Source organism: Epinephelus lanceolatus, chromosome 15 (assembly GCF_041903045.1).
Source record: "Epinephelus lanceolatus isolate andai-2023 chromosome 15, ASM4190304v1, whole genome shotgun sequence".
Classification (NCBI taxonomy): Eukaryota; Metazoa; Chordata; class Actinopteri; order Perciformes; family Serranidae; genus Epinephelus; species Epinephelus lanceolatus.
Genome location: NC_135748.1, coordinates 17540874 through 17554098, shown reverse-complemented (window position 1 = coordinate 17554098; position 13225 = coordinate 17540874). Strand labels below are relative to the sequence as shown.

Here is a 13225-nt window from a genome sequence, read left to right as displayed (position 1 = left end):
TTTCCATTCTCAGTGTGAACTCTGTGATACTATGATGTTCAGGCAATCTGCATTGTTACCAGGCAAGGGCTGCCCTCTCTACATTTTTGTCCCTCCTGGATGTTTCTGTATGTGGACCTTTACTGCACCTGCACTGGTAATTAAACTTCTTACTTAACACACATCACTGGAGCCAATTTGAAAGCCAATATAATTCTCTGGTGCACTCACACATACGCACATGTATACAAAAAAAACACAAAACACATTTACTTGCTCCCTGGCTACTCCTTCCTTTAATTCACCTTCACTTCCTCCCAGCAGTCGGTGTCCTGCTCTTTCCGCTCCATACTTATCTCACCCACACTCTTTGTGATCTGTACACCCCTCTGTTGGTAATGACTGAGCTAATTCAGAGCTGCATGCGTGCTGATTTGGAAAGGTTGTGCCCCGACTGTGTGCTGCCCACTGCAAAGTTTGGTGAAGCGTGACAATGAGGCATTGAAAATGAGTTCTCATCAGTGTGGTTTGGCTGCCTGATCAGCCCTGGATGACTGACTGTGACCCTGACTGACAGGAAACTGTAGGGACGAGTTTCTGAGAGAGAAAAAGTAGAGAGTGATCACAATCATTGAGTGAGTGGTAAGGTGAGTGAGACAGTGAGTGTAAGAATGAGTGGGGAGGTCATATGATCAAGAAATGAGTGAAGGATTGAACTCTTTAGGGTCAGAGTGATCAAATGAACGAATGCACGATGAATTACTGTTTTCATGCGAGTGAATAAATCACAATGTTTTTGATGTAACCTGGTAACTGTGAAATCGCCCTTTTCATTGAACTGATTCCTCCCCGAGCACCTACAGGGTGTCTACTGTAATGAGACACTTAAAATTAATACTTCTTGTGACCTTTTTGAATTAATTATTAGCCAAATTTAGGACTGATTTTTGGACAAATCATCCTTTTCTTATTCAAGCACTGCAGGTATAAAGATAAGCAGTATAGTAGTATAAATGCGGTCCCATGCAGAGGTAAGTTTTATATAGGCACATGGTTATTAGAGTCAGTTAAGTCAATCTGCATTTTGCCAAGCAAATACAAGTATAAAGGAAAAAAAAAACCACGAGGTTGCGTGTTAGTTTAAGGATTGTAACATCAGAAATGCTTGACTCATTTTGACAAAAAGAAATTAAAGGATGAAATTAGATGGAATTTTTGTGCCAATTACGACCTCACATATTCACATTTTTATGACTTTCACAGCCCAATATTTATAAAACTGTATTTATGACACCTTGCACTGTATTTGTGGCATTTGACACTTATTATTAATTATTAATTATGAATGAACTACAGGTTCTGCTGTGAGAAATGAGCTTTGTGGTCTATACTGTTAAGCGGCAATGAAGAGGCAATGAATTTATTCTAAACATGTGCATTTTTGTTTCAGTTTAAATTTTAGTCACACATTGGCTTTGAGCCTACAAATGATTTTACAGCTTGGGGTGTATGGGCACAAATGCAGTTTAACCAAAGTCTGAATATAGTGACCAAGAGGGGGTCCCATTGAAATATTACTAAGACACGAAATAACTAAGATGGGAAAATATATCCAGGCCCAGTAATGCCCCCTGTAGTATTTTTCCAAATGTACTGTTCTAACTTTTAGGACAGCAAAAGCAAGTTAAAGTCTACAAATCTGTGTTGGAGGTTTCTCATCAGGATAAATTACAGTACATTATTCTATTAGGCTGCTAGAACTAATGTGTCGCAGGCTGTTTTTAATTGCTCCAATTTACACATTACAGTGAAACGTAATGTCGGAGCAACACTCGCTGCTGGGTATTCTCTAAGTTTGGATGTGATACGACAACGCAGTGAGTGTAGCGGGATCAATTGACTTTGAAGGGATCATTTATTCGCTGGCTGACTCCCCGATGGCAACATTTGACAGTCTGTGGTGTCTGTGTAATTTCCGTTAGGCCGATCCTCTGCTGAAGGACTTTCTTAATATCACCTGGAAAAAAACAGTGATTACTCTTAAAAGGGGCGCTTGATTTACTTTTGCAAGAACCTTAAATGGGACCCAGCGACATTCAAACACCTCCAGAAAGAGATTGATGAAGTGGTCAGCTTTTTTTTCTTCTTCAAATATTTGGGAGGTTTTGAAGTTTAACTTTGCCCTGGACTTTGAGTAAATAGCAGAAAATGCTGAGTATACGAGAGAGAGAGAGAGAGAGATTTATAGAAGAAAGTAGACGTGAACGAGGGGAAAGAATGACGATTAAGAGTGGTGAAGGGGTGAGAACTGAAGTATGCAGACCAAGTAGAATACAAGAGAGCAAAATTACTACTACTATGCACAAATCAAAAGAAGATACCGACTATGGCTGTCAAATTCACAAAATAAATTTGATATTCAGCTTTGATAAAATACTATAAATGACCCTGAGGTGATGGTGTGAGGCGTCACAGATTCCTCCGTCTTTGTCCCACAACCTTTCAACTGCAACTGGAGATCAACAACACCAGAACCTCTGCTTATATCAGAGAATGAGGCAGATAAATCCAAGATAAGATCACACAGAGTGGGAGGCGGAGAGAGACGGAGAGAAAAAGGGAGAGAAAGAGAGAGAGAAGAAGAGAGGGAGTGTTAAGACGGTGAGATTGGAGAGAAAGAGAAGCAGGTACAGTAAATGGAGAGTGAGTGAATGAACCGTGGAGTGAACTTCCATTCACTAAAATCTGCTCCAGCATGAGTTGAATCTTAATTGATGGATTGCGGTAAGATGACTCACTCTTGCTATTTTTAGCTGCTGAAAAGAGAACAGTGTTTCTGAAGGGGGATGTGTGTGTGTATTCTGTAGCGTTATGCAACCATGCATAGGTCTGAGTTGTAAGAATTTTTGCACTCAGTAGACCTACTGCAGCAACACTCCCTCAAATTGCTCTCGTATTTTCTAATTTTCTAATAAGAGGAGTCAACTGCAGATGTATCAAATGCTCTTAACAAGAAAATCTGCTTGTACCCAGGTGCACTGAAGGATGAATCCCACTTGACCGTGAGTAACTAAAATTAGTCTTTTTTTCGCTCCTTGAATAATAAAACTTGTTTTTCCTTACATTAGACAACAATTTGTAGACTGTGAAAACAAGATGTCTTTTTCTTATTTTGATAAGAGTGCTCTTGACCACTCCTTAAAATTGTCTCTTACCTAAGAGAGGAGCAAAAATAAGAAACACTGGTGAATCCCAGATATCAATGGGTACAAACAAAATAAGAACAAATCATTTATACAGACAAAAATAAGAGAGAATTTCCTCACTGTGCACACTTAAACACAAGACTAACCTGTATCCCTATAGAGGATCGAGGCGTCTTCAAGTACTCCTCAGCCTTGGACACCAGGATGGCCTTGTCGCAGGTGAGCACCGAGCTGTGGCTATCTGTGGACGGGTGCCTTTTCCCAGCCATGACTCCGGCTGCCTCCATGGCGATGGTCACAGCCTTGGCGCTGTCCAGGCTGTCGGTGGAGTTGTAGAGAGCCCTGCCTGGGTTCAGGCCCAGGCTGAGGCCGTCAGAGGCCCACATCCCACCATGAGGGTGCCTCCCCTCGTGGTAGGCGTCCTGTGTGGACTCGGTGCTGCTCTGGGCCGTGATGGAGATGAGGGGTTTGGAGGTGGTGCGGGGCGGGACCGGAGGAGGGGCCTTCTTGTAGTTGGGTGTGTAGGTGATGGCTGGAAAAGGTGGAAAGACATAATTAGTTTCAAAATATTTACATTCTATATGTATTTATGTATGCATTCACACATTACGTCACCATCATTACAGCTCAACAAAATGTATTTTTGGTAGGTTTCATGATTTGGCCTATAAAAATGTAATATATACATCTATACCAAGGTCAGTCTGTGAAAATATCTAACAATTAAAGACGTGTTTGTCTGAAAACCAGAGTACGTCCTGTAAAAGAGAAAAAAAATGACATAAATTCTCAACCATCCACATGTATATTGTTTTGCAAATATTCCCTCTGGTGTTTGGTGTTATAAAGATTAAAATTACATTAATACAATACCCCATTCTCAAATCCTCCCACCAAAACCAACAATGGATTTGTCTCCTAATGCTTTCTGACTTTTCTACCCCGTGAGTGACACTTAGTTCCACGCCTACAGTGTACATTCCCACTACGGACATAAATAAAAACAAGTAATTTTAACTTACACAGCTGCGCAATCGTCTGTTACACAGAACCATATGAGGAGCTGTCATTGGAAACAGTTTGGGAAAGGGCAGCGGCTTTTATAGTACTTGGCAGGTGATTGGATGAACCATCTGTCTTTCACTGTCTATAGCGGAGAAGAGCGGAAACATCTTTTCCATCGAGAAAAGCCTCTTCTTTCACTGACGAAATACTTGCTATTACAACATCCACATCGGAGTGCTCCAGGGGTCTGATTTTGAAGGCCTGCCCCACCACCCGTAACCAATTAGTTCCACAATGCAATTTGACCTGTTGACACAAGGGGCTCTAGTTTCCAGGCGCAGCGCAGGGTGGCGAACCCTGCGCAGAGCTAGTTTCGAGCGATGCAACCCAAGGCGCGCTCAGTTTGGTAGTTTGGCAGGCCGAGGTGCGCTGAGATGGGTGTGGTGGCAGAGCAGGGGGAGGTGTCGACAGATCCAACTTGGCGCAGTGACAGTTTCATGCCAAAAGGCTTCGCCGAAGGTGCGCTAAAAGCTCGCCAGCTGGAACCAAGTCTACTGTCAGTGCAGGGGGAGCGCAGCCGGTGTAAGCCAAAGTTTGGCTGACCGGCGGACAGTGCGCACACGTCACCAAAACCTCACAGGCAGGTTTCCAGAATATCAGGCACATTAACGATGCAATAAATAGCCAAAAAAACACTATTCAATGCAACTATCTGCAATCAGCACATAAATGTATCTCTATACCGACTGTCCCGTCACATCTGATGTCAGATCAAAGGGGATTGGCACCGTTTGGCACGTTTGGCACGCGTAATGGAAACCCAACCTGATTTGATTAACACAGCTGCAAACTAATGAGTTCACATCCCTCTCAGCCAACCACAAACAGCCACAGCATCAGATAGGGAGTATATATTCAGCATCTGTCATCTTAGAAAAGTCAAAAGAAAAGAAACAGAGTGAGACTGCGAGAGAGAAAGAGAGAGCGTGCGCGCACGAGAGAAACGCAACATTGATTTACAATTGTGGTGATCTCCTCCCAGGCTACCTTTGCATCATCAGCCCGTGGAGGTCTGCTCGCAGTTCCGTATATTCGGACACTGCGAGCTTGGACCTCCCGGACCAAAACATCAGTTTCCTCCTGGGAGGAGTTAGGCCGTCTGACGCTGCTGTTCTATTCCCCCATGGTGAATTGAGTAAACTCTCATTACGCCTTCGCACAGTGCATTTAAGGGTGAGGAGAGGGGCTCATTTGATTGGTGTGATGTGTGTAAAACCCACTCCACGCCTTCTCTCCTCCCTCTTTCTGACTTGCGCAGGTAGGAGGGACGGAGGTAGGAAAGAGGCCAAACTTGCAAAATCCGCCTGGCAACACCCAGTTGGCGAAGCGCAGGTGCGCTGCGCCTCCGTCTGCAAAACTAGAGGCCAAGATCCGTGGCCTGCCTCGAAACCGCAAATCCTACAATAATCGTACCCTGTTAAAAAAAAAAAAGAAGACAAAATACCAACCATGAATCACCTTTTTTGTGGGTCACCTGTCAGGTACTTGTGGGTATCCAACTCGATGCAGGACTCTGATCTATGCTAACCTTTTTAGGAGCTGCTCTTGTTGCTTTGAGCGAACAGCTGCTTCTCCATGTCATCATACACCCCTAAACCACACCTTTAGCTGCCAGTAGCTCTTCATAGGATGCTACGAGGGCATTACTTGAAGCCTGATGGGATAGATTTTTGTGTGATCTTGTGATCCCTGCAATTCTTGTATGACTTTGCGAGAATGCAAGAATCCAACTGCTGCATAGAGTAAGGAAACTCTAGTTCTTAGCATACTTTCCTCAAACAGGAGTAAAAAGTTAATTTATTTGGGACTATTTTCAGCGATGGATTTATACACATTTAGAGCTCTAGTTAGTATTTTTGAAAGCAGGATAGTGTGTGTTGGATCAACTGGAAATTAACTGCATTTCATGGCAATGAAGAAATTCTTATGACAGAGAGACAGGAGCTGTATCAGGCTTTGGATACACAGACGGTACTTGATGGTCGGATCAATTCATTGTTGGTTTTGTCTTTTCATGGAATTTATTCACAAAAATAAAAATGTAGAACATCACCAGACTTTAAACACCTGCTATCTATTCAGTGACCTCCTGATTGTTATTTTCCTCCAGCACTGTTTGATTATTAAGTTAAAAGTCAATCAGATTATGAAACCACTGGTTACGTGTTCTATGCCTGTTTTGCCAAATATCTATTTCACTGCAATGTGCATCAATCCAGACAGTCCTCTCAACATCTCTACATCACTATATTGCAGGAATATCATGCAGGCACCACATATTTCAACCCATTTGTCATATGACAACAAGCTGATTAAGGAAAGTACTTTCCAATGTATTAGCAATTAATATCATTGCTTAATTAACTTACTTTTATTACTTAATGACCTCATTAGCATATGTGGCGAGCTAATACATCATGGCGATTATGATGGCACATTAGGCAGCAACACCATTTGTTTCACAGCTTGATAAAATGTTGCTGGTTGCTAAATATGTAGAAGCGTTACTTATGGCAAAGTGCTGATCATCTTATCGATCCAGGCTCCTGGCTGGGTGAGTTCTCTCTGTTCAAGAGGTGTGCTTATCTCTCAGTGAGTGCAGAGACATTTTTCCTGCTCTTTTGTTCACTTGCAGTGCTCAGATAACAATGGGAATGGTTGGAAATACTGGCACCATTTAAAGGCTTTGATTTTTTTTTTTTCTGAAATAACGAAAAAGTCGATAGAGTAACAGAGAACATCAAAGCCTCTGTGATGTGAGACACTCATCAGACATGGATGACGGTGAAAAACCAGAAAGTACTCATGTGTGGAGGATCCTGGTGAGGAGATACTACTCAAGAAAGCCTGACAACTCTCGTCTTATTCTGTCCATTTCATGACAGAAAGAGGGGGGATTACTTTCTTTCAAGTGCAAATGAGTATATGGACTTAATCCACGGAGAGATGGACTTGAGGAGCAGGTCATGAACGCCTTCTAAGCTTTGACGCGTCTTTATTTTTCAAGCGAGGCTTTTTCGAGAAAAAGCTCACTCAGTGCGGTTACGAGGCTGAAACATCTGAAGCACAAGCTGTGTTTAGTGTGTTTTGATCAAAGCTGAGAGACTGCCAGGTGCCTCGGAGCCAAGAGCGCAAGAAAGAAACGAGGCGAGGAGGATGAACACTGAGTCACGCTGCAGGTTAAGTTATGGGTTATCGTTTTCCTTGACAAAGAGGCAAACCGTGTGGAACTCCATGTTTCTGTTCCTGCCTTACAAATGCTTACATCACACAAAGCAATTAAGGAAGTCCTTACGAGACCAAAAATGTGATCTATTTTGAGTCCTAATGAGCAGCAGCCCCCACGCAGTCTCCCAAAAGTTGTGGCGTAGAATTAATAGCATTTCACCCCACATTTTAGCCCGAACAAACACATTGTTGTCTGAAACCAGGGAAATATTGTTCTTTTTGTTTGCAACCCTTCTTTAGAAAGATCATCATTGATGGTAAGAATAAAAAATAAAGCACAGGGCTTCACCTCAAACCTGCAACATTTTTGGGCCTCTTTCTCAAACATATTTTGGCTGTGTTTATAAATAGAAGGAGACGTCTGGTCTATGAAGAGCGTTCTGCTCCAGGGGCTTAATGACTCATGCTGCTGTCCATTCACAAAATTAACTTCTCATGGATGAGGAGATGCATTTAGGGAAGAACGAGGAAGATGGGGGAGAGAGAAAAAATGGAGATGTAGAGGTGAGAGAGAGGGGAACAGAAGGAGAGTGGATCTGTGCAGACGGGAGGGGAGGGTGAGAGAGTTTGTGTGTGTGATAGAGAGTGAGGATAAATCAGGGAGCGAGGAGAGATCAAAGGAGGGAAGAGATGACCCATTCAGGGGGCATGATTCAGCAGGAGGACCAAAATAGAGCCATTATTAGCCAGCCAGTCGTGCAAAGGGGAGTCATAATTCTTGCTCCCATCTTGGCAGTGGCAGTATTACTCAGCATTTAGATTTCACCTAAAGTGAACACAGCCGGGGCACACTCCCTCCCTCCCTCCCTCCCTCACTCACTCACTCAGTTAAAAAGTGCTGAACAATGTTTTCATGCTATGTTACATCATTGCAACATCAACAAACTGATTCACTATTCATACAGTAACATGAAAATAAAGCGGTGTGCAGACTGAAAGCGTACAGCCATGAGAGGTGTTTACAAATGCAGCTCATCACTTGTAATAAACTGTCACATTCAGGGGCGTAACACAACTTTCTGGGGCCCATAAGTAGTCTGTGTGGACCCCCCACTCTCCCTCTCCTTATCCATGTCTCTCTCAAGCACCTTTTTTGTGATTTTTTTTAAGTCAGTTTGCTTTCTTTCCCTTTCCTTTCTTTTTTTGAGCCCCGATTCCCCTTTCTTTGGATAAGACAAGCAGTGTATATTGGTGCTCCAGCAGCATTGCAGTCACTCACTCGCCTCACGCTCCGTTCAGAGATTAATCCAAATGCAGGGACCGACTGGCTGTATACATGCTGTGTCTTTTTGTGCCCTCAAATCATTGTTTTTAATGGAGATGTGTGGCAGGAGTGCTCAAACCCCAGAGCGACGCTATGACGGTGTCACAGCCGACAGATATCTTTCCCTTCTTCTGTAAATATCAGTCTGTTGTAAATATGGAAAAGTTGATCGTTTTGATGCAGGGCTGCCAGAGCTTTACATCTGTCCCACAGACGATATGCCCACACACTTATGAACAGTGCTTGGAAGAAGATCAGCTCTGCACTCAGGATTTCAGGTAAATAGGCTACGAAAGGGGCTTGTTAAGGTTGCTTAGTAACCTAAGATGCAACCTTCCGCTACGCTCTTGAAAGCTGGCTCAAAAAAGTAGCGCCCAGCTCTCGACCTCACGTTTTCCAGGCGGTTAAAGACGCAGCATGTATGTGGCCCCATTAAGGGGTTGAGAGGGACTTCAAAGAGCTTTTAACTATTATTTATAAAAGGTTCAGACTTTCAACTGATTTATTCGGCCAATTGTAATTTAGTTAAGCACTCATTACTTAGAAATAAAAAAAAATGTAAAAAAACAAACAAACAAGTTTTTCAATCCAATTTTTCATTCCAGGCTCTTCATGGGCCCCCTCCCATGGCCCTGGGTAATCAGTCCCACTTTTCCCCACACTACGACGCCCCTGGTCATTTTTAACATTGTTGCTTACACCATGCCAGACAAAGTGGTCAACAAAGGCTGGATTAATAATCAGGCGAGGCAACTGCCTGATTAAGCTCCAGGTTCACTGTGGTAGTACTTATCATAATTAAATTAATTGCAAATTTGGCAAGGAACTGCACCACTGAAGTACAGTACAGTATCAAGAAACATCCTGCACTGCTACCTAATCTTGTAGCCCTATCTCTTTTAAGACTTTATTTTAGCTTTTATCAGTGCAAGTGCACATGACTGGGGGAAAATGCAGAGTGCATCAAAATTTAAATTAATTAGATTAATCAGATTTATTTGTGGAGGAACAATGGCCCAGCAAGCACTGCTATCAAGATTTATTCACACAGTAAAACAAAATGTGAAGTAAAGGATGGTCAGATTTTCGACAAAGAATAAAAGAAAAGCAAATTATGCTCCTCAAACACATTAGTGAAAATCAAAATATGACAAATCTTAGTTCAAATGAGTCAGCCAACCGGAGTAGATAATGTCAGCGCTGAATATGTGCAGTGTGTTTTAGACTCAAACGTGGTCATAATTCAGTTACTGTCAGGAATTACGGAGCAACTTTTTTTTTTTTAGTAGTAACGATAGAACAGTAGTCTAGTGTTTACAATGCATCTGTTCAGAACATGGTGGCTTATGTTGGTAATTGTCATTTTTCTGCTGATGTATAGTTGCAACCATTAGTGAGGTGGCAGATACATTTCTTGAGACCAGCTGTATTTTCCATCATAGCTCAGTACCTACTATATTATGCAATAAAGAAAAATCTATTAGAGAGTTAATGAAGTTAGCTGACAACAATATCATAGGTACAATTGTCTCTTAAGTACAATCATCCAAAAGTCCAGATGAGGTTCCCTGGCAGGCTACTTTTGGCGCGCGGGCCGCCCATTTGACATTCCTGAATTAAATACATTATGTAAGTAAACCTATGTGCATTCGTTAGTGCATTAGTGCATAAGTCAACACCAACTTTTGGTTTTAACACAGGACACGAACATCAGTTTTTGGGGTGAAAGTTGTGTGTTTTTTTGACCAGTTCATCCACCCTGACTTCCTCCTTTGCTCCCATCATAACGACTACGGCCTATTGAGGTTGCAACTTAACAAAAAATGTAAATATGGGTCTCAGCTGCTTGCAAAGATGACCTATTCAGATGTTTTTTGGGAGGATGGTCTGGTTTAATCACATACTAAGACTTACACAAGCAGAAAACCTGGGAGGAGGTGGTACTCCAACATTTATAAGTTGGTTTCTAGTTATTTGTGTGCACCACAAGCAAACCACAGAATAACTTATTAGCATGCAAGAGAAGACATAAACACTAGTTTGAACATAAAGTCGCTTGGCATCCAAACAACTGTCAATATGTCTTTATAAACATCTCCATGACAGCAACAGGTTTCCTTGTAATACCAGGTTTCAAGAAAATAGTGTGTACAGTTCGTACAGTCTAGATGATTGTGGTATGTTTAGAGGCAGGTAAATGTATTCAGTGTGAATACTCTATTTAATCTCTCTCTCTTTCAGACACACACACATACACACACGCACACGTACAACAACTACCGCTGTGCCAGTGAGTCTGATTAACGCGAGACACAAAGGCAGTGATTCAACCACTCCATCTCTGTTAGGACCTCTCTATCTATCAGGACTGGCTTGTATGCTAACATGGGGGTGGGGTAGGTGGGGAGCTGAGTGACACGTCGTTAAGAGTCTTTCTCCCCGATTGAATTTATCACTGTAAAGGAAATGCAGCAGTTTGTTTTGCAGCAGGCTTTTAAGGATATGTAAATGATGTGGAGGGAAGGAGGGAGAGAAAGATGGATGGTCAACTCCATTATTGGCACTGTGACGAGTGTTGCAGACGGAAACAATAAAGAAATTAATATAAAAACAGCCGACAATAGATAACAAAAACCAGACTGGTTGAGTCATTACTCCAACTCACTTAACCAACCCTGGATGGTTTGCAAAAGTTTAAAGATTGCGATGAATCACAGAGAACAAAAACACTGTTTGCAATAAACGAAACACCCCATGGCAGCAGATATAATGATTTTATGGCTAGGTTCTCTTGATATGTAGATCAACGGTGTTCTTTTGTTCGCTATAATGCCTCAGATGTCCTGTTGCTCGTGGAAGTCACGCTCCCAAGTCTGACACATCTGCGTGTCACCAGTTAGATGCATGTCACTTTTTGATCTTAACCTCACCCTGCATGAAAACAAATCATCTTCCTGTCGACTCAATGGCTCACTAAAATGCACAACAGAAGCTAATAACAGAAACATCCAAAGGGTGGTGTGTGCATACATGTTAAGCTCATGCATGCTCCCTCAATATTGCAGACATTGGGATGGAGGAAGGCTTCATAAAGTGATGCTATCATAAATATGTCAAGCAACAGGCGAAAAAGCACTTTAACAATTGAGCTCTGCCATCAGTCTCAAGCAAAGGAAGAGGCTGGTTTAAAGTAGGGAGGCGTAGTGCAGGTGTAGCAAAGTTACTGAATCCTCCAGTCAGTCCCGCTGCTATTGGCTCAAGTGATTCATGAAAAAACACATTTTAGTGTGAAAAACTAATTTTGTATTCAATAAAAGTTAGATATCTCACTGCTTGCTCACTGCATGATAACTTGTAGCTCATTAAAAGGGACCTATTTTGCTTTTTCTAATTCTCTGTCATATAAATAATGTTACAGTGTTGTTCATATCAAACGTGGCCAAAGTTTCCAATAATGAGGGAAACATATTTATAAGTAATCCTTGTGAGCTAAAACCTCAGGCCTTAGACTGTTCTGTTGCCAATGTTTTTTTTCTACTTTTGAGACGAGCTGATGTCAGCTTGTGACAGATTTTGTTAACAAGGTCATCTGCTCCAGGCACGCTACACACACAAGTGTTTATATTGAAACATGTAATCTTGGTTGCCGATGTTGAAAATTTCTACCCAGTTTTGGATCATATATCTGCTGGAACATATCCGGTTAAGAAGATTTTGGTTAAGAAGCTTTACTGATTTTTCACGGTACAAAGTACAGCTACACTCTGTTATAGTCATTCCCCGACTGCGAGTACACTGCTACATGTAGCTACATGCTAACACCAGGGAAACACGTAATCCTCGTTGCCAAGGTTGTTATTTCTCCTATGATTTCAAATCATATTTCTCCCGGAACATGCCACTTTGTGAAGATTTAGGATTAAAAGCTTTTATTGGTGATTTTTCATGGTAGGAAGTGCCACAACAGTACCGTTACAGTCACTGCTTGACTAGTCATTGACTAGACATTGACTAGTCAATGACTAGTCAGAGCAGACTGGGCTTCTTTGAGAGGCCTTCTTAAAGAGACAGGCGCTGAGCCTCCTCAGACAAAGGGTGAATACAGTTGTTCCAGCACAGACAGTATAAGGAAAATTTTTATTTTTCATTAAAGCATGTAAACATGTTCTAGTAGAAACCCAACACACACGTATGAACCTGAAAGTGAGCATAATAGGTCTCCTTTGAATGTGTGAATGTGTGTGTAATTGCAGGTAATAAACATTTATATATGTGCTCAACAGCAACTTGCCTCAGGGCAACTTGTGCTTTATTTAAATAATATCTCTCCCATTGCAATAGAGCAATGGAGGATGCCCCAGGTAGCAGGATTACCTGGGGTTTGCTGGGGAGTCCGATCAATGCTGCAGGTGGAGGGGAGGCAGAACTGGATCCCTGAAAACAAGGGAGTGTGGTGGATATTCAGAAAAGTGGGCATTTCTGC

General features: G+C 42.1%; 1 protein-coding gene across 9 annotated transcripts in view; it reads right to left on the bottom strand.

The window, feature by feature from the left end:
* Positions 1 to 13225, bottom strand: part of LOC117267164 (disks large-associated protein 2) — a 221183-nt gene that overhangs the window by 24417 nt on the left and 183541 nt on the right. For 6 of the 9 annotated variants that reach the window (XM_033642876.2, XM_078175000.1, XM_078174998.1 and 3 more), the window contains 2 exons: positions 13117 to 13176; positions 3332 to 3717 (listed from right to left, as the gene is read on the bottom strand). In XM_033642876.2, the coding sequence (XP_033498767.2) occupies positions 3332 to 3717; positions 13117 to 13176 (446 nt within the window). The remainder of the gene's footprint in view (positions 1 to 3331; positions 3718 to 13116; positions 13177 to 13225) is intronic. The other 3 variants (XM_078174999.1, XM_078175001.1, XM_033642877.2) reach the window with 1 other exon arrangement.